This window comes from Pseudomyrmex gracilis, unplaced genomic scaffold (genome assembly GCF_002006095.1).
Source record: "Pseudomyrmex gracilis isolate BER0280 unplaced genomic scaffold, ASM200609v1 scaffold_76, whole genome shotgun sequence".
NCBI lineage: Eukaryota > Metazoa > Arthropoda > Insecta > Hymenoptera > Formicidae > Pseudomyrmex > Pseudomyrmex gracilis.
Window position 1 is genome coordinate 424614 of NW_018020660.1, and position 27551 is coordinate 452164.

Below are 27551 nucleotides of genomic sequence, written 5' to 3' on the forward strand. Positions count from 1 at the left end.
ATTTTAACATCGAGCGTTGCGTGCACATTTCCACAAAGTAAAAAAAAACGATAATATTGTAGGATCTTTTTTTGTTTTATGTAATTAAACAAATTTATTGATGAATAAATGTTATTATATTTTTATATTTAAAAGTGATATATATATATTGACAAGAATACGAGCAAANGTCTTCTCTCAACGGCGTACTCGGATCTTCTGTTGTTATCTCGCTTTACACGTTTCACATCGACTCTGTTTTTCTGTTTTAAATCTGTCGGTTGAGCCGTACACCGGTAATCGGCGAATATTGTAGAGGTGAGAACAGAAAATATTTTTCACCTCTACAGTTACAAATACACAAATTTGTTGTGAGTGAACACCCGTTAAATCTAAAGATATACGAATAATAAGACTTGTAAGAAATATACATACGCTTCGAAATAATATTATATAATTTTGCTCCTACAATATGCAATTTACATGATGTGGTACGTAAAAAATTGGCAAAGAGATGCGATGTACAATTGCGCAACTCGCGCTTGTGTTTTCGCAATGCGCATAAGAAAATAGGACTCTGTATATATAACGACTGACACAACAAGAACGGAACGGCGGAATTTCAACGTTGTCGCGGGAATTTGTGGATTGAGTTTCACGTGCAAAAAATCGCGATTCCCATCGAGAGAGGCGCGCATTCGCGCCCGATGAAACTCAAAGCGTGAAACGTCCTGTCGTTCGTTCATTCGGTCGGTCACTCTCTCACGATTCGACCTCGCACGAACCTGAAGTCACGGTCTATGTTTTCAGCATGGTTTATAACTCTTTCAATTCCCCTCTCCGCGTGTTTCACACACGAAGAGCTTAGGAATTGTTCAGGAACGAAAGTACACGTGGCTGTACCCTCTACGAGATATTTTTTATACGCGGAATTTATTGATTTGCGAGAATACGACTTTAGAACGCGCTTTGTTCTATCCGCGTTGAATAAATACGCACTTGAAGAAGTTGCACGAAACATTCTAGTAATGTAAACAGCTTTCAAGTTGTTTTTTTTATCATCGCGGTTTCTGTTTTAACCTATGCGTTTCGGACAATTGCTGTTTAAAAGTAAGTCTATCCTTCAGAGACTTGTAATTTGCAGAAAGTCGAGAATATTGAAATTAATTGTTTTAAACAATGATATAAAAACAGCTGACATTAATAAGAAAAAGAGATACGCAATTTGCGTGAACTTACACGTCGGTAAAAATTACAAGATCGTCCAGACAAAAAGCACGTGGGGCGCCAAAACGAGTGGCGGCGGTTCTGTTCCGCGTTTCACGCGATCGTGCAAACTCGTGCAGTTCCGTTGAGGTTCGGTACTCCCGTGTACGCAGCACGAGCATCACGCCGGTGTTCGGTCGACCGATGACGTCAGCAACGAAGAGGCCCGTACACCGTGAGCGGCTAACTTCGAGTACGTACGCGATCAAAGAACGACCGAATACTTTCCGTGTTACGCGGCGTTCCTCCCGCTTTCTGAAAATTGTGCCGAAAAGTTTTAGTCGCGTTGTTTATCGGTCGGGAGTGCAGGTGCGCGAGTGTGGGTGCTTGATGATGACGTGATTGCTCGTATTCAACCGCCGTGACTCTGTCACCGCAGTAACGAAGGTGTCGCGACCGAAAGAGGAGGAGAGAGAGAGAAAGCAAGCAGGAGAGCGTCCGACCTAACCTCCTCTGACCGGCAGTGATCTTCTCGTGCCCTTTCACGATACGGTACGTTCTCGATCAAGTTGATTTTTCGGTGATTTCTTCCGCGTTCATCGGTACGCGCGATTTCAGAGCATAGTTCGGAACTTTGTAGACGCGCGTGCGTGCGCGTGTCAGAGAGAAAACGAGAGGGAGAGAGAGAGAGACAGAGCGAGAAACGTACACACGTACACAGCTAGTGTGGGTAACGGAGGAGGACGCGCGTCGAGATCTGTTTACGCGCTTTGCCGATCCGGACGGAGATAATTTTCGCTTGCACTCCGTTTTACGCGAAACGTCAACGTCGGCGCGTCGTCGCGCGAATCGTACGAGAAGCCGGGACGGAGGTGCAACCTGTTTACAGTGCGCGCGCGCGTGTACGTACGTTCCCGCAGAAATCCGTGTGTGCCATCGCGTGTGTAAGTGTGCGTATGTGTACGCGCCGGTGCGAGTGTGCGTGTGACGCCGTGGAATGCGAGGCTCGCATGTGCAGCAGGTCCGGCTCGGATGTTCGGTGATGACGGGCGCCTCGTCCATCGGCCGTGCACTTAGTTGCTGAGATCTTCCAACGATAGTCTTCAATACTTTGCATACTTCGTTGCATACGCGATATTTGATAAAAGAAAAGGTAAAAGTCACAGTTTACAGTTGATAGATTACTTGAAAGTGTTTTAACATTTTTTGATCAATGGTTTTAAGTTTATTTGTGCAATTGTATTCAGACAGTTATACTTTATTTTTTTCTTTTTGAAGTAGAAAATTTTTCTTGCAAATGCTTTCTTAAAAAAAAAAAAAAAAAAAAAAAAACGATTGTTCTTTCGGGGAAAGACAGGGTAGAGGAATGCTGAAGTTGCATCACTGCTTCTAACTTGAATACTCCTCGTTGTTTTATTTATTCCGCGGCTTCTCAAATTACTCCGATATCTCTTGATATTTCGTCACCGGTTTATTCGACGTATAAATTATCTGCTCGAGAGTATATCTAATCACACGGCCGTTCGTAATTCCTTTTAAATCTTTTGTTCCGAAATCTTGTGTTTTCCTCGATCGAAAGAAATGTCACAAAATAATTTTATCTTCTTATATAAATACAAGATATTGTAAAATTGAAATGTTTTCCGTGTTCTCAACGTCGTTTGTCACAAAATACTTGTATAGAAAACGTGATTTTAATAGCCTTTTAATGACCATGAAAAACAATTGCTGAAGTTTCTTTCGATCGCGTGAAGTAAATTTTATTTTCCGGAAAATATAAACCTGAAGATTGTTGCAAAAACACGCGACGTATCATGTGCAACGATCTGATATAATTTTTGCATCGCAAACACCTCGGAAAGTCGCCTGTATGTCGTGGGAAACACGTTGCGCGGTGCATACGCGCGCGCGTGGGATGTCCACGTGGAAATGGAAATCGTTGCGATGTCGTGGGGTTTTCCTGTGCGCGCGACGGCCTGCGCTACTCAACGCGGGGAGTACTCTTCTCGCGGGGTTAAAGCGAGACGGATAGACAACCTGTTTACGATATCCAGCGCGCGCGCACGAGTACGCCGTGCCGCGCTGTCATATACGCGGTGTCTCGAAACTGCTGGAAAAAAATCATTTTTCTCGGAGAAAAACGCGTTGTGGAAAACACGCGATGTTCAATTTACGCGTGGAACTTTGCCATGTAATTGCAAGGAATTTACATTATTTTTTTTCTCGAGATCAGAAATATCGGAAAATGTGTCAGACGCGTTAAACGACGAATATTAAATTGCGTTAGTTACTTCTGACGTTTTTAAAAGTTGCTTTTTTGTGGAAATAAAATAATATTGTCATTTTTTTGTGAAAAAAATTATTACGACTGTGTAAATTAGTCTTGTTATTGTTTTACATAATTATTGGTTACTGCACAGTAGCTTATTTGCGACTGGCAAAAATATGTTACAATACAAAACCGTGGCAATGAAAACGCGTTGCGTAATCTGCAATTATACGTTGCTCGAGAAAATGTAGTAGTGATCTAACAATTTATCGACTGATAGCGCGAGTACAATTTTTTACAATTCGTCGTGCCGTTCTAACGTATCGGAACTCTGTTTGATTTTCCTCACGTCAATTACATCGCGGAACAAAACTTGAGGTATTTTAATGTGAAGGCCAGATTACACAAGTACGTTCCTAACGCATTTGTATTTCCCGGTAACTTTGTAAATTTTACTGTTAGAAGTGCGCAATCTCACGACGTAAAATTACAACGAACGTAACATTTTTTTTTCATTATTTCTTGCGAGAAACACGATCCGATTATTTTCTGACACTTTACCATTGTCTGACTCATTGTTACCATCGCGTGGACTCATTTTTTCTTGTCGGGAAACGCATCAGTGACTGTGCGCTCGCGGGCGTGTGCTTTCACTGATCGATCGGTTGTTGCAGCTCAGCTGGTCGAATCGGGAGAGCGCATTTTCTCCAACGAGACGTCCACGCTAACCTTTACTCGTGCATTTTGCAAAAAAAAATCAACCGCCTCTCATTTCCATTCTAAGACCTTTCCCACACGCGAGCTTCGCGAAGGCAATTCGTTTCCCATCTGCATTTAGATCGCACTTAATAATTACAAAGCACAGACAGAAAAAAGACAGATTGAAGTAAATGATTTTGTCGTGTAGATTTAAATTAAAGAATTAGAGTTTATTAATTTTTTAACGTTTTTCTATTTTTAACTTTTATTTATTACTTTTTTAATCGCGCGAACAAGTGTAACGATAATTCTCTTCCCGTAAGTTTAATGAACATAAGAGAACAAGTTTGTCTTTTGAGAATTTTCAATCATCGCTTAATTACGCGCGAACATGTACGACAGTCGATTTTCTCGTTTACGAGTTTCTGATATTAAACGCGAAACACATAATGGACCAATTTCTCCATATTCAGGTTAATTCCAAAGCAGAACAATCGCTCGTCCCTGAGATTTTATCAATTGGGTCACAGCTCGCAGGTGTGGAGGGCATATTTTTTCGCTTATCGCAAGAGAGAGAACGCACGGTACTAAATAATCCGTATAAAGAATTTTATCGTCGCTTGCTATTTACGTTACCGTGTTGTTGTTGGCTCTCTCGTTCATCACGCGCGATCGGTAATGTTTACCGCCCACGTATTACCTGAAGAATCTGAAAATCCAGAGAATTGTAGGGAAACGCAAAAATTTATCGATAAAAGTACACGATCAAACATGGAAACGTTCGAGCAGATGTGACCTCCTTTTTTTGTGGTCATTAAAAGAAAGATGGGTAAAATCACTTTTAATCTTGTTTTTACTTGGAGGTCAAAATTGACTCATCTTGCCTATCTTTCTTGAAATATTTTCCGTAAATCTTATACCTGAAAGTAATTAGGAATGCGAACGTGAGAGAGATAAAAAGAATTTTTCTATTTGTGTCGTTCTCTCTTTTTCGTCGTTCGACCCCCGCAATATACAACATAGAGACCGACCTGCGGAATGACATTTGACGGGACTCGGTACCTGAAACACGAGTAGACATCAGATAGTATCGCGTGTACCGTTTCACCGTGCGCAAGACCGTTTCGAATAGTGCGCTGCTCGTGCGAAGGGCTCTCGAATTTTCAAGAGACGGTGGTAATTTAATGAAAAAAGTTGGAAATTCGAATAAATCCGGTGACATTAAGAAGTTTAGAAATAAATTAATAAAATTTGAAGGAATATCATTATTTTGTGTGCGCATGGATTTGCGTTTAATTTGTTTACAAATTTGAGGAGTGCAACTTCAGCGAACCTGAAAAACCATTCACCTTTCCTCGTTGTAAATCAACTAACAAGTTCAGTCTTCGAATCAATGAAATTTACACAGAATCGTATAAATTGCAAGAAATAAAATATAAATTCCGCGTGTGAAACCGCACACGAGCATTTACGATGCCATTATTCATAAACGTCGGCTGGTTGCGTTTTACCTCGTGTGTATTTTTTTTTTGCGAGAAGAACGAAAACACACAGGATGTGCCTCGGTGCGATTTGAAGCGGCGGGATTGTTAATTGGATCAATATAGAGCGTCGCAGTCCGCGGAACACCGCGATACATCAGACAAGGCAGGATGACTACCAGAAGGAAGAAGAAGTCTCAGGACGGCTTTCTGAAGAAGGTCTCGAGCCTGTTCAATCTCGACACGGTGAGTCATTCCCGACTTTCACGATCAACTTCTCGCTTCGATCTTGATCCGACCGGTGCCGGACGATCGTTCCGACAATCGAGCCGCGCATGAGCTCTTCTTCGGAACGGATTTCTAAATTTTGCGGCCTTGTATCCGCTGCTCTCTCACGTGCCTCGACTTGCGAAGACGTGTACCTTCGATGGAGCGTTCGTTCAAGGCCCGAGTTACGCACGTAAGCAGATGTTGCGTAAAACGTTAATCGTTATAGTACTCCCGGCAGCGTAACCGTTGCGTAATCTTCTTCGCTGAAAAAAAATTTCACGTTGTCGGTTTTACCTCGAGCATGAGCTCGAGGATAAAAATTCGGCAGCAGCTGTGTATTATCGATGCGAGAAGCGTATTAGCACAAATTAGCCGTAATATTGACATTCATTATACCATCGTGCGGTTCATAACGCGAGCATATTTAATGCCCGCGCACAACCTTTGAAGCTTGTGTATCAATTTAAGTAGACTTCTCTTGGCAAGAGTTTTATACGAAGTTACATAAAATGCTCTCCACTTCGTCTGGAGCAGCCAGTCTGTATTTTTTTTTATTTACGCCACGAATGTTAACGTAAATAGAAAAAGTTTTTCTTAGTCTGTTTTTCTTTTTGCGACGGTTAACGAGTGGAAAAAAAAATCGAGTCGTTTATTACATTTCTCTCCGGTGAGGCGGCGCGCCCTTTGACGCGAAGCGAAACGTCGCGCGGAAAAGCTTTGTGGACGGAGTGGAAAAGCTTGGAAAGTAGCGGCGCGTTAAAAGGAAAAACAGATTGCAAAAACAGCTGGGAAAGAGAAAGAGAGAGAAGAAAAACGTCGTCGCGACGACGACCAAGTTGGAAGAGCCTCGCGAGAGAGAGAGAAAACGAGGGGGAAATCGCGAGATCATTTTTCTCGCCGGTTTCGCGAACGGCTTCGATGCGATAAGGGTGCGTCGAATAGGTGCGCCGCGCGCAAAGGGCGCAATGGAAAGAAAGAAAAACGGAGAGAAAACGGAAATAAAAGAGAGAAACCGCGCACAACACAAACGAGATCGTGTGGAAACATCTGTCGATTTTTCTGCGCCGTCAACGCGCAGCCTCGATAAGGCGAGATAAACGCGAAAAATTATCCCTCTTGTCTGTGTGTGTTTCGCACAAGAGTTCAGATATATCTTAAATAAAGTATCAAATTTAAACGAATCATCGACAGCCCCGGTCGTTAATTTTCTTCTCTGCGTGCACGCGATCTTCGTCTGCCGCGCTTTTACGCGCGAGGCGCGGAAGCGGCTCTGTTATTCTTCGGAAATTCGCGCGGGCGCGTTAAACCGGCTTTATCAAGCGCCCGTGTAGTTTACATTAGCGCCCGATCCCCGACACGGACCAAGCCGCTTTGAGAATCCTAAGTCGATCCTAAGTCAACGCGAACTCGCCCGAGAGAGAGAGAGAGTCTAGCGGCAAACCCGCCGCCGCCGCCGTCGTCGTTGGCTAATAAACGCTCGGTGCTCGTTGCGCTTCGAGACACACGGGGCTGCGTGTTCGTAAGCTGATATATTCACGCGCGCACACATCGTAGCGCTGTTTGCGTACGAAATGACTCGTCCGTATATGTTCTCACGTGACAGTTTGATCTTTTTTTTTTTATTACACGACGATTGCGCGCGTTGACGTGTCAGCAGGTTAAACGATAAATTACGACGAAATAACGAGTGTATTCAAGCGAGCAAATCAATGAGTCAATGCCGACAGCGAGGTCTTTACGATCGACGGCGCTCGCGGTATCGCTTAGTATTTTATTCTCTTACCGGTTTCATTGTTTAGTAATTACTATGAAATTAAATAATTATTACGTAGTGACTGAGATGCAAGTGAAACATAAAAAACGTTTCGATCCCTTTATTTGGATCTTCTTCATCGTACAAACAAAAATAAATTGAAAAATAAATTTTTCGTGACCCTCTTCTGATATTTTAATTTTAAAAATAAACATTGAACTAAAAATTAGCCGGATGATCACAACGCCGTTTCATCCTCTCACGAGCTTATTTGATTGTTAAACAATTGTCATCTCGCAATGTCCAATAAATGTACGCGCGTTCGATGGTAATTTTTCTCTCGGTAATCTCATCTTCAAATATGTTCTGTATTATTATCTTTCGTTAATTTTACGTGGAATATTTTTTACGCGTTATCGCGTGTATGCATCTTGTGTGTCGTATTCAGTGATAGCGTTTCGAAGGTCAGTTCCACGGTCCAGTTAACGCGTCCTTGACGTGTTCGCTCAAGTACACGTTATGACACGTAACGGGGCGGTTGACGAACAAATTGCGATCGACTCGGTCGATCCCAAAGTGGGATCTTCGTCGCGATGTTTGCGCGTTATTTCCAGGCAGAGGAGCGCGTTCTCTCGCTTACGTAAACCTCCGCGGACGGTAATGTACTCGCGAGCGCGCGTGTGTTTATTGCAATTGGATATATCGGTGGAAGCGCCTGACGTATATCACAGAAATCGACAGAGAACACGGGAGAACTCGTGCGTGTGTGTGGCGCAACCTTGTCGTGCGCACGCGAGGCTGAACCCGCGTGTAACTACACGTACTAAACCGCCGTAATACATCGTACACCCGCTTCCGAGTTTGTTCACTCGTAACCTTCGCTCGATGCCTTTGAAATATATTAATGTTAATGTTTTTACATTGTGTGTTTTTTTAACACATTGCGGAAGTCTCAGCTTACGACAAGATATCTCGTCCGCAATGTGTTAAAAGGATCGTATTGACAGGAAACCGCAATTAGAACGATACGATCACCTCTCGAAGGGATTAAAGAACTTGCGTCTGCTTCAAAGCAGCGCGATAATTGAATATTCATTGTTATTAAATATTTGGTTGACATTGTTTATTTACATCGGGATAATGAGGGATTTTGTTACGTGGGATGTGTTTTAAATTCGCGCTCTCACGAGAAAAGAGATTTTAATCAGAACCTAATTGGAAATTTAATTGAATATAATTGAAAAGTTAATTGAAAGGTAAACGCTTGTTCCTATACGAAACAGCTGCAGACGTTATTCTTACGTGTAATTGCGAGGAGTTTGATAGAATGAGTTCGTTCCTTCTCCTCCTCTTTCTCGCGGTGCGCGTAAAGTCGCGGAATTTGATTCGAACGTGCGATGATGAAGACTTCGCGATGCTTTTATCGACTGTGCGCAATTGATCGTCACGTGATATTGTCGTCGGAACAGACGTTAGTCGAACAGCTTTCTTCGTGTGAGAACCCCGAGGAGGAAGTTACTCGACAAACCTCTCCAGTGCGCTACACGCTCAATGTTAAGCCGCATAACTTGTGCGCGCACCTCTTCCCCGCGCCTCTCCTCCTCGCCCCAGACATCCCCGCACACAGTCTGGGTAGTACCCGGACCGAACACCATTGAATGGAGTGTTTCACGGTAGGCTGCCTGCGCCATACATTTCGTGCCAGACACGAGACGGTTCTCTCTCCGTCCCCGTTCCTCCCATCACGTCCCTCACGACGCCGCAAAATGCACTCGGGATCTTTATCTTTGATCGTCGAGAACTTCTCGGAGAACCCGCGAGAGAAATCCACCGCTATACACTTTGATCACTTGTGTTTCATTTTTTTCCCTCCTCTCCCCCGTTCGCGACGACGCATTTAAGCCCGTAGATGCGCATATACGCCGAAGATCGAGAGGTCTCAAAAGAGTAGTTTTGCGTCTGTCCGCTTTGAACTTCAGTCAGTAATCCGCTCCGTGTGGCTCAATATTTCAGAAAATCTTATACGAGAGATGCGTGTCCGCCGTGTGTTTTGCATATTTATGCATTCACTTTGCAGACTCGTTCTAATATCGCGTTAGTCTCGAATTTTTAAGTTTAGAAATCTTAAAGTGTATCACGGAAAAAAAAAGTTTTGCTATTAGACAGCCAACAAGAAAACTTTGCCAAGTTTACTGAATTTTTTGTTTCATCAAGAACATGTTTTGTTGGTAAAAATTCAATAGACTTAGCAAATTGTTTTGCCGACCGTAACTGGTGTCTTTGCTAGTCCGGCAGAAATTGTTTTCCGTGTGATACTAGTTAGATCAAATGAATTACAATTTATTTTTTCTTTGAATCAGACAATTCAGACTCAGTGTCATCTATTAATTGAAGGAAGCAAAATTTATGCGTCGCATCGAGAATAGCGACGCAAATGAAATAATAGACAGGATAATGGTTATTTTTTTAATGTAATGTCAGCGGAGAGAAAAAAGAAAGGGAAATCGCGAACGTATGTGGCGCGTTATGCTCATGGCCATTTCTGTGAATCATATTGGGCATGCCGGGTCTCATTGTTGGGCGCGACGACGCTACATGATCAAGCCGGGAGCTTTAAGTCCGGAATAATGGCACGGATAAAAGGGGGGTCCGGTTGCGTTAAGCCGCCGCAATTGTCGGTGCTTTCGTTCGACATCGAAAACCCGGCGTCTGCCATCTCGCCCTACCCGGTCCATTCCCGGTCTTAACGCGGCGTAATCTACCCCGGCCACGGTCCGGGGCCGCCGGAGATATGAACCCATTGCCCGAAAAAAATAGCTCAGCAAAAATCTCGGCTCTCCCGGGAGGACGTTAGACGGATTTTTGCAGACGGACTCTGCGGCGTGGCCCATTGTTTCTTCTCGGAAGAGAAATGACTTCCTCTCGCAGCTACGATCTCGGCTAAAGAGTTCTCTAAAGTGGTTTAGCATTCAGAAATTTGTATTTGATATTTCATGTCGTTTTACACACAAAGAAATAAGTTTTTTACTAAAATATAAAACAAATTTGCACGATATTTTTAAATTTAATTTTCTTCAGTAGAATCGGTGCACTGACAGTTAATGGAATATTAACTGATTCAAATAATTATAAGTCTATTATATTCTTCTAATACTATTAAGTGTCTAGTATATTATATCTCTCTAAAGTCTGAACACGGAAAAAAAGGTTTCTGTTATTACATGACCAGCGAAAAAGATTATTTGTTGAGTCTATTGAAGTTTTTGTTTTATCAAAACAAAACGTTTTGTCGACAAAACAAAACTTCAACAGACCTGGCAAATGTTTTTGCTGGTCATATAGTAACTCATCCTCTTGCCATTGTAGCAAATGTTTTTTTTTCCGTAAAGATTTAACGATCTGGAACACAAAGGTCATTATTATCCGCAACAGTCACAACAAGTCTGCTACAAGATGATCATCGTGGTGTATGTGTGTGTGTGTGTGTGTGTGAGATGCTGAAACACGAGATTCGACGTCCTCGCCGCTGGTGGCCACATATTAGCAGTCAGCTAAGCAACTTGTGGAAGTTGTTGCAAGTTGTCGATGCTACGGGGAAGGCTGTGACACAACTATCCGCTGCAGGAACCGAACATCTTGCACGGCGGATAGCTTGAAGACGGTCCCGCTGCTCGACATGCCTTCAGTTTCCGAACTTCTGTATCTCGTGTGTCGCACGAGAAACGTTATCTGCGCCCGAAATAAACGTATTTTCAAAGTGTCCGGTGCTGGTGGCTTGACGGTTTTGGACAACGAGCGAGCGAGCGAGCGAGTTTTATTTGTACTCAAAGAAAATCTTCGCGGAGCGTGGCCGAAACTCGCCGCGTGTTGCTGGGAAAACAAAAAACAAAACAACATTAATTCGGAAAGAACCGGAGCGCCAAAGCTCTCGCGGACAGGTCATAAACAGCCGAGGCAAATCCGTACGAATGGATAGGGGTACGTGGCCGTGGCAGGCATTTTCCTTAAATTGAACCGCGCTGAGAAATGGCGAGTGTCCCGCGGCCAAACGGCGAAGGGCGAAGGGTTTGCTGCGACTCGGACGGGCGGGCGGACGGGAACGAAGGGAGAGAACACCCCGAAGCGAGGGCGCTCGACAGCGGACAAATGGACGACCGTTCGTATCCGCTGGCGTATTTCACCGGCGACGTATTTCGCTGACCGGATCCCGGCTTCTCTCGCCTCTCGAAAGCCAATAGTCCGAGAGTTTTCTCCTCCTTTCCCCTTCCCTCCGTTCCCGCCTCTCTGCGTGTCATTCTTTAGCATTTATTGTTTCGGAGGTATGCAAATTCGTCCCGAAATCGTCACACCGACGCGACGTTACGTTCTGTCGCAAAGAGAATCCGTTTTTTCGTACACACCGTTTTGCGCCACCTTAAGCTCTTTCGACATCGGCCCGGACATTTGCATATGACGGTCGTCCGGATACAAAGAAAACCGCGATACTGCGTTCTAGAAACGTATGACGTAATCACGCATTGTGTTTGACACAGATACATAACTAACTATTCTTCCAAAAGAAAGACGTCTGGCGTCGAGCTCGCGTTTGCGCGCGGTCGAATAAGCCATAAATTTTTATCACTTGGCATTGTTGTTCTCTTTTTATATGCATACGTGCGGGAGACAGAGTTCGTTCGCGCTGACAATAAAAAAAAAAAAGTGGCTCTAGGAGAAGGGAAGAATTTTGATCACGAAGAGAAACTTCGAGAAAAATTAAGGAGAGACCGTTTGAAAGATATCTCGCGTCATTTTTCAAGAGATAATACGATGTCGTCCCTGACAAATGGGATGTAAAAGAGCATAAAAAAACAATACGTTTAAAAAAAAAGCGCGATGCAATTTCTGATTCACGAAGTGGCGGAAGAGAGACGTAATGGAATGCGAATGGGGCGACATTTCCTTTGACAGTGAACTAGTTTCATCCTCGACGTGAATTGGCCCCGCGGAGATTACTGTCATCCCTTACCGGAATAGACCCCAAACTTCACGCTCGACGATCCTGGCGGACGTAGACAGTAATTTCGAAGTTAGACCTTCGTCTCCGGGACAAAACACGATGGAATTCGTAAATAAAGAACGGTCAGCATTGAAAATAATCGCCAAAAAAAATAACTTTACGCGCCTTTATTTTTTCACCGCAACGTAACGTTATGACAAACTAAAGAAAACTAATTACGATCTTTAATTGATTTTCCGAGATTCTGAAATTTGTTTGCAAGAGTCTCGCATGATCGGAAACACGTAACTTCGCGATTCCTCGCTTAGGGACCACGGGTTTATGGGAGTAGTAATTGAATTCCACCGACGATTCATTGCCACCCTTGACCCGTGCCCGTCTGTATAATCTTCAGAGGGTTGTGCTACTAATGCGAACAAATGTGTCTCCCGAGTCGCATAAAGTGATGGCTCACGATGATTCTTAATTTTTGTCGCTCCGCAAAATGTCGAAAGACAGTGTAGAAATTGTTTCTTCATACGAAATTAATTTATGATGTGCGATCCAACATTTGATTTAAAATCGCAAAGCTTACAGTTAAAAGTTACTTGATAAAAATTATGAATAATTATATTTTTTTAATTGTATTTTATCCGTCTTTGTGTCGCGTATTTCGTATAAGAATTTTATTCGTAATGAAAACGTCTTTCGCGCTGTAATGATATTTCGTGATGTAACGATAATTTTATCTGGAAATTTATTTCATCGTTGCCACAGAGAGACGATAAGTATTATCCTCTGAAGAATCTTCACGGATTCATTCTTAACCGGTAATCCATACGCTTTGTGATAAAATTAATATCTATATCGTTTACGTTTGTGTTTTTTTATACTGTCAGACTGCGGTAAGCACGAATTTTGATTGCACAGTGTGTTTTTGCGCAAAAAGATAACTTCAATCAAATGTCGTACCGTAATATATCCTCGTTTATGGAAAACGGAATTAAATATAAAATTTTCACCAATCATTAGCTCTCATAGTGTCCAATTAGCCAAATCACGTAACAAGGGCCAAATAATGGTTCTTATTGTACCGCAAAAAATACTTTTGTTATGTAACGCAAATCGTAGTTATTGAGATCACGTCTATTAGTGGCTTAATCAAGCAAGGAAAATGTAGAATCATCTTATTCCTCTTATTCTCTGCTTCGTTGCTCGTATATACTTGGCGCGAACCGGCGTGTCTCTTGATAGATAATCTCATTAACTCTGAAGAAATGGAACAGTTACACCGACGAAATTTGCGAGAAAACTCTTGACTGCGATGTCGCGTGCAAGGATTTAGTTAAATTATATCACGACACGAGAACGTTGCGCTCTTTTTGTCCTTGCTGTATTTCACGTTTCATCTGCTACTCCGAATTTCGAAACTCGACTCGCTCATCTTCCGGTAAGCCCGGTCGTTTGAAAGGGACGACGACTATATTGGTCTCGTTCTCATTCTCCTCTCGTCGAGTAATTAAATTTCCGAGCCGCGTGACTGATCTGCTTGGGAAAAAGTTTTTCCTTTGACCATCTGTTGACATAATTCATCATGTGACATCGTGGTTCTGACCCCTTCGAGAACCACGCGGAACAATTCGAGTGGATTTCCCCGACTAATTAACGATATTTATTTTTGCTTTGTCTCGCGCGACATCTTTCGTTTTTATTTTAAGTATAATTCGCGTATTTGCTTCTGTGTGTCCGGATGCGCGCACGCAGCAGGAAGACTTATAAGCCAGAATTTCTCAAAAGCCCGGGATTTACCTACGTGAAACCCTTTCTCGGACAGAGAATGAATTATCGCGTATATCTCACTTCTCCTCGCGCGCCGGGTCTTATTTCTTTGCCTCTTAGCCCCCTTTTCAGGTCACGTGGCGCGAAACTCGCGCGGCAGTCGGTGGAAATTTATTTCTTTATACCGGGGTGCGCATCTTGTAGCGCTCTTCTTCTTTTGGAAGTTAATAAACTCCTTAATCTTTCCACGTCTGGGGGGAAAACTTCCGCTCGGCAAGTTTGCGCGCGCTTCAACGTCGCGCGCGAACTTTCGCCGTGTGTCTCGCGCATTTTCGTCTTGTAAACGAAAGTTAAAAATTTGCCCCGACAACAGCAAAGATTAGGTTAGGTTACTTTCAATTTATTCTGTTTGCTTCTTGGGTTTTTTATTCGCCTCGGCGAGCGACGCGCGTGGCGCGGACAACCTCTGGGCATGTCTCATCCGAACGACGAATATATGAATAATTTTCGTACCGGCTCGCCGTTCTTTTGCTTGGAAATCGATATTCCATAAATGTGTAAATGTGTAACCGAATCCCCGATTCTCTTTGCCTAAGCGAATGACCTTGCCGTGACGACAGGTGCGTGCGCCTTAAACCCCATTAACGGTATCGTCGTACGCGTGCTGCTACCATATCCGTACCGACATCCCCGAAGGGATTCTCGAGCTAACAATTCGGTCGTATGAGATGTTTCCGTTACAACGTTATGATTTTTCGCTTTTTCGCAAATAGATCTTGATCGGAAAAGTTTGGGCGCGACAAATTTTATTTTATTCAGATGTCAAAAAGAAAAAAAAATGGGTCGTGGAATTTAAACCATGTTTCGCGCGCGGAAATGTACGTTGATTAAAAAAAAAAAATAAACAAACAAACATAAAATAGAAAGAAATGAAATGTTGTTGCGATATATTAAACAAGAGTTTTCCCGCATTCGTATGTATCGGGCTAACTCGCGGAAGGACAGATTTATGGGCAATATCCTTCGCTCACGGAAAATTCGGGGCGATAAACGGGGGCGCGAATGTTTTTCGAAGGGGGAACGTGCGCCCCGGGAAGATCGATCGAATATCGCGATCAATATCGGTGTGTGTGTGTGTGTGTATGCGCTACCGGAAATCACTGCGTAATACGTCCACGGGCATTTCCGCCGATCGATGCATTCTGCGGCGTTCCTCTTGTCACTTTGTGCGCGCTTGTTACACTCGCGCGCACATATATCGATTCTCTTCGCGTATGTATAGCGCGCTATACAGTGAAAATTCAATCTCCCATGTTCGTGAAAAAAGACCCGATGCTTCAGAGTCCCGGAACATGATAGCGTCGTTGTGTATAAAACAAAAATGAAGAAATGTCGGAAAGAGAGAGAGAGAGAGAGAGAGAAAGGGGAAACCCCGAACTTTCTTTATCGTTTCGGTATGAATAAAAAAGAGATCGCGATGCACTTTGTTTCGAAATGCCTACTTAGAATAGTTCCTGTTCGCCTTACAAAAAATTTATTGCTCACACGATTCGGGATGACAAGCTTCTCAAGCTGAAAACAAGTATCGTGAAAAGTTTAATGTAGCGGTTGAGTTTCACAGACTTCGTCACGTGTCAGGAAGTTTGCGAGCAATCGACATCCTTTCGCGTGACTCGGAGAGAGAGAAAGGTCCTTTAAATATTTAATATAATCCGCGATCTAAGTCCATGTGTCTCGAACAAATCCGTTATTATCCGTTAATCTTTCCGCAAAGTTAACTGGAATAAATTGAAGCGATCACGCGATTCCGCTATCAATTTTTTCGGGAACAGCTGTCCGAGCTGCGATCGCAACGATTCGTCTTCATTAACATCGTTTCTTCATTCGATTCGAAGGCGTCCGTATCGTCGTCTTTATATCGTGCCGAACCGTAACAAAGGGAAATTAGAACGCTTAGTTTCGAGTCGCTCGCCAACTTCTTTCACGCTGGATCGTATACTCCGCGTAACAAGTGGTGTAGGCTTGAATAGCAATTAATTACGAGGGGACGTCGAGACATCAGCCGGAAGCACGATTCGCGATGCGCGACGGAATATGAAATTCAATTTGGCTTGGTACCCATTTAGCCACTTCCTGCCACTTCTCCATGCGGGAAAATTAGGGGGTTTTTTTATATTTTTTATTTTATTCGTGTCGTTGAAGTTAGGACTGTGCGTCGAGCAAAACAACAATTTTATATTTCGACGATGCTTTCGAGATTGCATTTCATCGCACTTTATTCCAAATTGTTCCTGGTTGTTTAACAGGATTGTTTTTTATCGTTTTCTTTTCTTTCAATTACGAAACTGTTGATTGGTAATTTCTTTGAAGAGAATTTCGAACACAAGGAACTGCGATCCTAAGGGAAACTGTGACGTTAAGTGCGCAACTGAAGCGTGGAATAATTTAAATTGCGGCGTTAAATATAGCAGCTCAGTTTAATGGAACAGCCATTGACTGAACCGAGTTCTTCCCAGAAATCAGGAGCGCAAGGTTTCCTTCAATATCGACATACGTTACGTCACGAAACACACGTATCATCGTTATCAATACGTACGTCTTTTTTCCCGAGGAAAAATAACGTCGTAAGATAAAATAAAATAACGATATGTAATTTACGACTCGCAGCTTATCAAGCGTAGACTTTTTTTCATCAAGGTTGATGGTATTGACAGGAGGCAAAGAAAAACGTATTCTGTTCTGCGACGGTTTTTTTTTTATGTAGATTTAATCGGATGTTGCGCAGATACTTTAATGTGAAACGACAAGGATGTGCGCAGCTTGTGTATGTGTGTGTGTTGTCTCGACGTATTATTTGTCATTTATCTCGTAACATTATCATCGCAATAGCGACGATGAAATTCGCCAACATTACAGCGCGACGCTACATTCGCATTTACATTTGCGTAGCTACGTGATAAGTATGCAAAATGAGGAATTTTGCGGCTGTCAACTTCTGTTTTTAATGAGCTCGCCGCGTTTAATAATAAGCACGCGCGCGCACGTGGTATGCAAAAAGACTAGACTTTGCATCGCGAAGAAGGTATTTAAAATCTCTCGAGCTTAAACGTTTAGCCACGAGTCAACAAAGCTACCGCTACTGTCGGCAAGAAACAGCTTCTTCTTCTTCTTCGTATTTTTTTTCTTTGTTTTTTTTTCTAGTCTGCATGACTAATCCTCTCTCGAATGCAAATGCATGTTGTAGAGCATGCAAGCACAGCTCGCTCTCTGCGAAAGATCGTCTCCCACGTTGCACCGCTAAGTTCCAAAAAGCTGGCCAAAAAATTTACGACAATAGAGAAATCACATTCCCAGCGTATTTTTATTTATTTGTTCACAAATGAGCGATTTGTTAATCGTGAAAATGTGTCTGCTATTAATTTGAACAGATTTTGCCTGTAATGATATATTCACGATTTTTATTATTTACAAACAAGTAAAAAAACAGTTTTGCTTTTACGTAGACAGCAAGAAAAATTGTTGAGTCACTGAACTTTTTGTTTAATCAACAAAACGTTTTGCTGGCAAAACAAAAATCTCAGTAGACTTAACAAATGTTTTTTTGCTGGCCAAACTAATTTCTTGCTATTCATCTTTTTTTTCCGTATCTGGTTTTTTGTTGTTATTCGCGAATCGATTAATTTTGGACAACGTCGCGCGTTTTATGCGGTAATAGAAAATGTTTTTGCGAAGCTCGCACGAGCGTGTAACACGATGAATTTGCGAATAATTTATATCCTTATAACTTGGCAACAAATCCGCGCGCGTACACCAAGTTTCCGTTATAATCCAGTTAAAGTGAGAGTCATGTAGTGAATAATAACGACTTATCCGCGCGTTCGCGAAGTTTAATTCGACGAGGATCCCGTAATCTTTCGCGTTGGGGGATAATTTCGTAATTGCGATTCGCCACGTCGTTCCGAAAAATTCATCAAGGAACACGCTCCTGAATGCGAATTTTCGATAGCGAGCTTTCGCGCGCACGACCGCGCTTTCTCTCTGTGATGTGAAGTTTGTGGTCAATTTTTGTTTTCTCTTTTTTTTGGAATCCAAACGCGCGCAATGTAGCCTTGCCGGAAGCATGAAACTCCCCGTAGCAAAGACAAAAGTTTTGCGTTAACTTTCTTTCTAATTTCCCGAACGCTCGGTTGTTTCAGGCACACACTCCTCTTCTCGCGGCCGACACGAGACACGTAAGTAGAAAGCTGATAGTAGCAAAAAAAAAAAAACAAAAAAAAATTGCAAGCTCCGGGGCGAGATCGAGTAATAATCTCGCAATAACCGAGAGAACAATTGCAATCGTCATTGTGTGTTTCTCGTCTTGCATTTACATAATGCGACATTCGATAATGCATGTCGGTTTGTTTCACGCGAGTGAAATCGGTGGGAACGTATCGCCGAGTCCAGATGTTGTCCAAGTATTTTTTGCGCAAGAAAATGCAATTTGCAATGAGATTTGGTTTTTGTTTTTGTTTTATCAGCGCGATAACGCAATTGAGTTCATTGCGAGGCTTCATCAATTACATCTCATGTAATAAGCTTGAAAAATTGTATCTCGATGCGAAATTGCGGGCGGATTTGCATGTAAAATCGCGTACGATAGTGCCTCATTGACGCATTTGCCTCATTAATTAACACAGATGACATAATTAACAATTCCCGCGGCGGCGCGGACACCGTTGCGCGATGCGTTACTACACCGCTTTCGCGATATAAACCAGTTTGCAATAAAATAAACACCGTGGCGCGGCGTGTGTGTTACGACGTCTGGCGTATTACGGCACGGGAGGTGTGTATCAGGAAATATTATCAAACGAGCATAAATAAAAATATGATAATGCGCCGTAATATAATGCGATCGTGTTGCAGATCTTCGGCCGCGCGAGGCGGAAGTTTCGGTCGAGAGAGAAAAAGAGAGAGAGAGAGAGAGAAAGTTCGGAAATTAAATCGCCGGCAGCTTGAGTGAATCAAATGCCGGGAGATCACCAGATGTTTTATAAGACAGAACGGCGCGACTATCGTTGCTTCCAAGTTTATCGTGACGTAATTGCAGTTTCATATCGCAACGGCGGTTTCCTCCGTAAATTATACGCGCAAGAAAACGCAACGGATAATTATTTGCTCCTGAGTCATTAGTGCTAACGATCTTCCTTTCCACGTAGTGCATCCCGATCCGAGCGATTTCATTCCCCGACGCGTTCCTACCTTAATCGCCGTTTGATCGGTTAACTTCGACGATCGTGTTCGCCTTTTAAACGGACGCGGGAATGCGAATTCCGGATTCTCCCTTATCGGGCGTGTAACGGATCCGGAAGCGTGTTCGACCCGTGCGAACTTCCTCGTACAACCGAGAATCGATTCGTAAATGTAGGAAATTGTGTCACATCCCGCGGTTTCCTTTCTACGCCCGCACGGCTCTCGCTTCGCTTCCGCTCCGCGTCGAAAGGTCCCTCGTCTAATTTGTCGCGAAACCGATCCGGGTTCTTTTCTCCCTTCGAGAAAGTTTGCCGGGACTTTAATGATTCATCTAATTCGACGTGATTAGTGATATCTCTCTCGGATTTCGCTTCCTTAAAGTGGACTTCGCGTTTCCGCGGTCTACGAATAAATAAAAGCACGCTTTTCTTATTGTGCAAGTTTCTTTTTCTCGTTATTATATTTTTCTTTCGCTTTCGTGGGGTGACGTTTTTTTACTCAACGTCAATTTATATGTTGGACTTCAAATCAGCAGTTGCCTCGACTTTCGAGTAACTATTGTGTTTTCTAACAAATAACTGGCGTCTTCTTTTTTGTGTTTAAAAGCATTATTTTTATTACGTAATTTTGTACATAACTGTGTGCGCAATGAAACATTATTATTATTTTAATACATTATATATGTTATATATAGTGTATTATATATTAGTATTATTATTATATCATTATTATATTATTATTATATATCGAGCGAAGAAATACGCACTACTACACGTGCAATGAGATCGGAAACAATTCCGTACAAATTACGGTGATAATTCGTGAAGTATATGAAAACATACATCGCTTTCGGCGCGCGATAGCTCGACAAGAGCTTAAAATAATTATCTCGTGGTGAAAGTTAAACTCCATCTCGCCGCCTGCGAGCGAAACACACCGCTGCTTCGCGCGCACAAATATTTCCCTTTGGAGCGCGCGCGCGCGTGCGCAAACAGCAATGTATTCGTTAACTGTCGCATAAATCCGGACACCGCGCTAATTAACTATCGCGTTACGTTATTTAATTGCGATTGTGTTAATCATCCCCATTAACTGGACGAGGGAAATTTGCGCGTTCACGTACCGATTGGTTTACGCGCGACGCGAATTAAAGCGCTTCGCGCAACATCAAGAAAATCCACGCAGTGTTTTTACAATAACTCGAGCTAATCTCTCTCGAAAATATAATTTCGAATCCCCCCGAAGGGGAGGATTTTCGCGACACAACCCCTTCTACGAAGTTATCCCGGGATGTATCTTGCGTTTAAGCCGGGACATTATTCATTCAACGGAGGTTGATTAGTCTACGTTGACCGCCGACCTTTTAAATCACCCTTGTCTCTCGAATATGCAAACACACGCCCTCATCCTTTCCCTACCTCCGCTCCTATCGCCTCCTCCTTCAAAACTTCACCGTCGCCGCTTCAGCCGCGCGCTGGAAGATTCATAGCGGGCCTGATTCGATTTGCAGCGCCGTTTGAATTTCAGGCGAGGGCGTATTTCATTCGTCGACGATCGGCTAGATGGGAAAGGGAAGGTGGGAAAGGGGGGAAAGAGGAAAAGAGAAAGGAAGTCGGAGGTTGAAAAGGCAGCCGGTGAATATCGGAGTCTGCCAAATGGAGTAAACTGCAGCCTCCCGGCTCGCTCGTGTAATCTTCCGGAAGTCGCCGTCTACCAACGATTACCTTCCTCTTCTCTTTTGCTTCGCCGCCTCGTTTCCAACTTCTTGTCTCATCACCGCTGCGTCTACGTCTCCCATTCCCCGTGTCTTCGTTCGGCGATAAATCAGGCGGAAAAGGGTGATCCCGATGAAATGAAACCAAGCGGTTTTTACTTTAGAGACGCGTCGCGTCGGAATCATATTTTCGCGATCGCGCGGAGAAACTGTTTGCCTTCTCCTCGCCGCGGCGAAAAAAATCCCGCGTCAAACGCGGGAAAATGACTGCCCTCCTTTCTAGGGGTGAATAGCGAGATTCGAATTCGTGGATCGCGCGAGTGAAGGGGAGGGCGAATTCCGCGAGCATTCATCGGCACGCGGTGAATATCGATCTCGGGTGTTCATTTCTTTTGGATTAGCACGCGCGCTGCACGGTGAGCGTATACACAACGCGTATCCGAGAGAAAATCCGCTTTTTGTGTGTGTGACCGCTGTGAAAAGCGATACACGGACGCCAGTTAGGTCGGACGACGAATGACGGTATTATTTAGGATATTTCTGAAACGCGCAAAACCTGGATTTCCCTAGGTATTTTTTTTTTTTTTTTTTTTTTTAACGTCGAGAATCGGACTGGCGAGGAACACGAGTCTGCGAATAAATGTTTCAATACGTTCTCTTATTCGAACAATTTATTCGCTATCAAATTAGATTGCAATATTTAGAGCGTTTTCAACGAGTTTCGTGGGACCGGGGCACACAAAACGACGTCCAACATAAAGTATTTAAAAAAAATCTACACAATATTATGAATCATATAAAAACATAAATTTATTACATAATTCTCTGTATACGATACATGTGACAACTTATTCAAGGTTAGTGTATCTTGTGCAGAGGATTATAAAATAAATGATAATAAGAATTCTAATCAAGCTGTCGTATCAAATTTAAACTAGCATATTCTTTATACGAGATAAAATTGCAATCAGGAATTTTAAAGCCAATAAAATAAAAGTAAGAAAAACTTATTCATCATGTTCAAGTTTGTTTTTATAAAAGTGCTTGTAATTATCATATGCCGTGTTTTATAAATAAAAGCTGTTTCGTACACGTGGCATGACATAGTAGCAACTTACATTTTTATAAAAAAGAATATTTTTCTGTACTTAGTAAGCTATTAACTGTGTGACAACTACTCCAGGGTGACAACCTACTTTCGTTTTTTTTTTTTTTTTTTTTTTTTTTTTTTTTTTTTTTCTTTATTTCTTTTTTCTTCCTTTCTATTGTTTTTTTTTTTTTTTTTTTTCTTTTTTTTTTTTTTTTTTTTTTTTTTTTCTATTTTTTAATTTCTGCCTTTTTCTCGGCAGAAATTTCACGGGATAAGAGGAAATCCCATGTAGAAGAGGATACTTATTATTCGCGAGCGGTAACATAATTTCGTTCCTGATAATGAGAATTATAACATCCCCGAGTGCTTATCCGCGCGAGTCATTCCGGAGGGGGATCTATTTTCCGCGAGGCGAATCAGAACTTCGATCGCCCGGTTTGAGATTCGGCTGCTGCAGGCGCGTTTTCCCGCGGGAAAACATCCTATTTCGCATTATCCCGAGCCGAGTCGAAATCCCTATTCCATCAAAATCTTCATTCCGCCTCCTTTCAACACGCCGTACGTTCCTCGCGTCAATATCGCGTCTTTTTCGACATTTATGTTGATGAGTGTGCTACATAACGCAATTAAATCTTCGTTTATGTTGCATCTGAAAGGTGATCTACCTTTTTATTTTATGTTAATTAATGTTAATTTATATCCAAAGTTTGATATTTTTATGTTGGTCTTACATATAAATTTTTTTATATTCACAAAAAAAATTGGAGTTATAAAGGGTTAAATATATCACAGACAATTTAACGAACTTTTTTTTTTATAATCGACCTGGATAATAAAGTTACAGCCGTTCTCTTTGTTCCGCGTAATCTGATTGGATATTAAATGATAGATTTTAATTGCGCGAGTTTGGCAACACGATCAATTTCCGTTATACAATAGCGAGCGAAATCGTGTGTTCCGTGTGTTATATTATCGGGTGTGTTCATCGGAATAATCGATATCGCATCTCCTCACCGACACGATCCATTAGTGGTTAGGGATCATCGGGCCAGTAGCTCATGTTGATTACCACGTGGTGGTGGTGCGCGCCTCATGCGCCCTGGCACTTCCCGCGCGCTTCCGGCCCTCCGGTATCGCATTATAGGCAATGCCGGGCATTATAACAGGACACGTCGTATAAATCACGCCGAATGACGTGCATGCGTCGCGTTCTGTCTCTCTCTCTCTCTCTCTCTCTCGGTTCTCTTGGCGTCGACGCAAATTGCCGACATTAGTCGTTAGTGACGGATCACGACCGGGTCCTTCCGTTTCGAGGAGATCGCCGCGCTTTCTCTCTCTCTCTCTCAATGCCAGTTTCACACGTGTAATATAACTCGGTTAATATTCGCCTCCCGAAGTGTCGAATAAATCTCTATTTATTGCCAATGGGAAATTGACACGCGGACACGAGCCAATTAGATTCCGATTACGTTCCAGGACGATGTCTTTGCCGCGTCCGTCCGCGCTCGCTTCCACACGCACAATGAATTTCAAAAGACAATGTTCGAATCAACGTTGCACGAAACACACAGCGTGTTTTTCTCAGCTCTCTTAATGATTTTTCCGATACGCGGGCGCGGGATATATTGCGTGTCGGCAATCATTTATCTTTATTTCACGGGGGTATACTCTGTTGCGGTTCGCACGATGCGCGGAATTTATATTAATGGTGGGCACGCATAGATATTAGGAATAATTACATTTTTCCGTTGGAATGCCATTCGCGAAGGTCTGAGGAAGGGAAGGGAAGGGGACGAAGGGTATGAATTGTATGGCATTTGTATCGCGCGCGGGAAATACTGAGAGATAGATTGCGGAGAGCACGTTGTTCTATTAATACAAAGTGCATCATTACATTTGCACGCGAATCGGTCACACGTCTCCTCACACATTTCGCTCCCGTTTTTATTCTCCGTTTTTACACAACACACACACACACACACACACATCCGATACGTACAAGACGTACCTCGCAACTTATTCCATTATTCCAACTTGTAAATTATCCGCCTGAAACGTTAAAAACGTCAGTCGTAAAAACGTGAAAGCTCGTAAGAAAAGAAAAAATAAATTGGAAACCGATCTTTTATTGCGCCTGCGCTTAACCGATCTAACTTCGGTCGACGGAAACCTACCTACCTACGCGAGAATTAATATCGAGAAAAGTTTGGCCAATGGAGGATACCCCCGCAGCGCGAGAAATTAAAAATCAGCGTCAAGCGCTTTCGCCTCACGGTTGCACACGAGAAGAGCAAATCTTTCGATTATTATATTGGGTAAATAGCAAAATGACCGATTAAGCGAAAGCGCACGTGTAACTCGGTAACGGCACGCTCGACTTGAAGTGTTTGCACTGGAATTAGAGCCAGCCCGCAGCCAGCCCCGGGCTGACACACGTGTTCTCCGCATCAGGTGCATAAATTCGGATTCGCAAATTCTGTGAATCCGAGCGAACTGCCACAAACGCCGGATTTGCTAGTCGCGAGCGGTACGCGTCTCAAAGGAGCGCTTTATATCGGCGATTATCAATCGCCCGTGTTTAACTGATTTCTTAAAATAGTGTGCGTTAAAGTTTATTGAAATATATACAAATCTTCCCTCAACTTGTCCCCTCGGTCTAACCAACGCCGTTTTATCCTACAAATAAATATTAGACACGTAAAAATAAGTTCATTAGAGATGACATGTTGTGCGAGACGTTAACGTAAAAAGGAATCTTATTACGGACATTATTGGATGAGGCAAAAGCTCGAAGGCGTCGTAAATATTAATCAGCTCTCCCAGCGAGTATCTCCATCGCGCGAAAATAATTACTGCCTTCGGTGGATAATCCACTTTCGTAAAACGTTCGTTTCTCTCTCACGAAACGAGCGAGCGAGCGAGCGAACGATCGATATATAACGCCTGCCGAGTTTATGAATTGATTTATGAGGCAAGCAGTGTCCAGACGTTGGTTTGCATCAGACGACGGGAAAGAGGGGAGGTTTGTTCGCATCTGAAAATTGGAGAATATTATCATAATGTATTCTGGCTCATCTGCATCGGAATTACCGATCAGATAAGAACTGAAGTTCGGAGTGCGTCCCAAAATTCAGACCGATTTTCCCTCGGGAAAGTGAGCACGCAGCAAAACTAGTTACCGGAACGTACGATTATACGTGCGCGCGCGACGTTAGTTGTCCGATATTTTCTATAGGTAACGAGAATTTACGAGAATTGTTAAAAGTCGCTGACGTTGCGCGACTTAGAAATTTGCCTCGAATCTAATTGAAATTCAGTCGGTTTTCCAAAAACGAACAAAATTCTCCCTAACTAGAATCTAAGATCTGATTTTTGAACTGAGTTTTGAACTCAATTCGAATTACTGTGTGTATTAATTTACACGTTTAAAAAATTTATTTGCACGTATCTCCAGCATATTCCTTCGTATTATAGAACGATAAAACTGCGTCGTTTGTATCGTCTTTTTGTTATCAGATTACAGTAGTCGCGAATTTTGATTGCGCGATCGCAAAACAATAATTCGCCGATTCGGATCTTATTCCGCAACTTTGTTCGTTCTGTTCGAAAACGGAAATAAAAATACCTTCTCAAATATTAGGTCTCATAGTGTCCAACCAGTCGACATTGCTAGAAAGGCAACTGCTGCGCAGAATGCGGGAAAAGTCCGGACTTGACTTCTGGCCGAGATGTCCTTTTCGCAATTTTCTGAATTTTATAGGAGAGTAAAACGGGTGTTTTATATATACAGAGTGTCTCAACAAAAATTTGACGCAGCCAAAGTGCAAAGATAGATTGGGTCAGTCCGAACAGAAAAGTTGTTTATCATTTTGCAAACTTCGCGATATTTATTGAGTTGTTAATTAACGTGAACCAATCAGCGCGTGAGAAGCGATGGTCCAAACTCTCACTTCCCACGCGCTTATTGGCTCATATTCATTAATTAATAATCCAATAAATATTGCAGAATGATAAATGACTTTTCTGTTTAGAGATTGATCCAATAATCTATCTACACATTTTAGTTGTATCGAAATTTTTCAGACACCTTGTACATGAGATGCAAATCACTAACGTTAAGTTGGTGCCCTGATATTAAATTTTTATTATTCTGATTAAAGTTCCCGCTTTATTTGGCAAAGACCGAGAGTTCTCTGTGTAGTTTGTATAAAGAGGTGATTACCTTAACTCAAATTGGAGTTTAAAAAAAAACGAGGAGCCAACTTCTAATAGAATATCGCGATGGCATGTTTCTGTTTTTGAATTAAACTCAATTCAAGTTACTACGTATATTAATTTAAAAAATATATTTTGCACATACGCCCAGCGTTTGGTTTCCAATGGTTTTTATTTCTCTGCTAGTTGGACAAGAGAGCGAACATTCGTTACAGAATCTGAGATTTTAGATTCCAAAATTCGAGACGAATTTCTGTGCGGAGAGAATGACGTGATTAGAAATTTTATATAAAAATAAATGTAAATTGTTGTTATAATGATTCAACAATACGATAAGGTCGAGTTGTTAGAATGCCACGCGATGTGAATTATTCATGATCCACGCTCGTCACGGGAAACCTTTATTTAGCGGTGAGTTAACATTTAGAGAAGAGGAGGAGAAGGGAGGGGAGAAGAAGTGAAAACGCGAAGTCCGCCATCGGATGAAATCTAAAACCCTCGAGAAGTGTATTTAGGTCGACTTCGTTGTCTCTGGCAGCTCGTCCTGACTTTTTAAAACTACTGGACAATTTCCGTGGGGTTTATCTTCGCGAAACTTGTTCGGCGTGCGGCGTAAAGTCCCGCGCCGTAGTAATTTGAACGAAAAGTAAACTCCCGGGCTCTTTATTTTGCTTGGCTTCGCGCTCCAGCGCCAGTATAAGGAAGACGAGCCAGCCGCGCCCGCGTCTCTCTCGATCTCTCCGAATCGACGTGAAATCGAGACAAGCTTCGAATGTTATTTCAAGTTCGTTATTTCGGTTTAAATACTGGTAAAATAATAACCACATGATTTTGTGCATATCCGTTTATTGTATAAGCAAACAGAGGAAGAGACATTTTTTTTACT

The 27551-nt window shown here is 42.5% G+C and overlaps 1 protein-coding gene across 23 annotated transcripts in view; it reads left to right on the forward strand.

Moving 5' to 3' along the window:
• Positions 1 to 27551, forward strand: part of LOC109854966 (disks large 1 tumor suppressor protein) — a 425866-nt gene that overhangs the window by 323252 nt on the left and 75063 nt on the right. For 20 of the 23 annotated variants that reach the window (XM_020428635.1, XM_020428637.1, XM_020428634.1 and 17 more), the window contains one exon: positions 18608 to 18643. The exons of the other annotated variants lie outside the window; for them this stretch is intronic. In XM_020428635.1, the coding sequence (XP_020284224.1) occupies positions 18608 to 18643 (36 nt within the window). The remainder of the gene's footprint in view (positions 1 to 18607; positions 18644 to 27551) is intronic. 23 annotated transcript variants of the gene reach the window in all.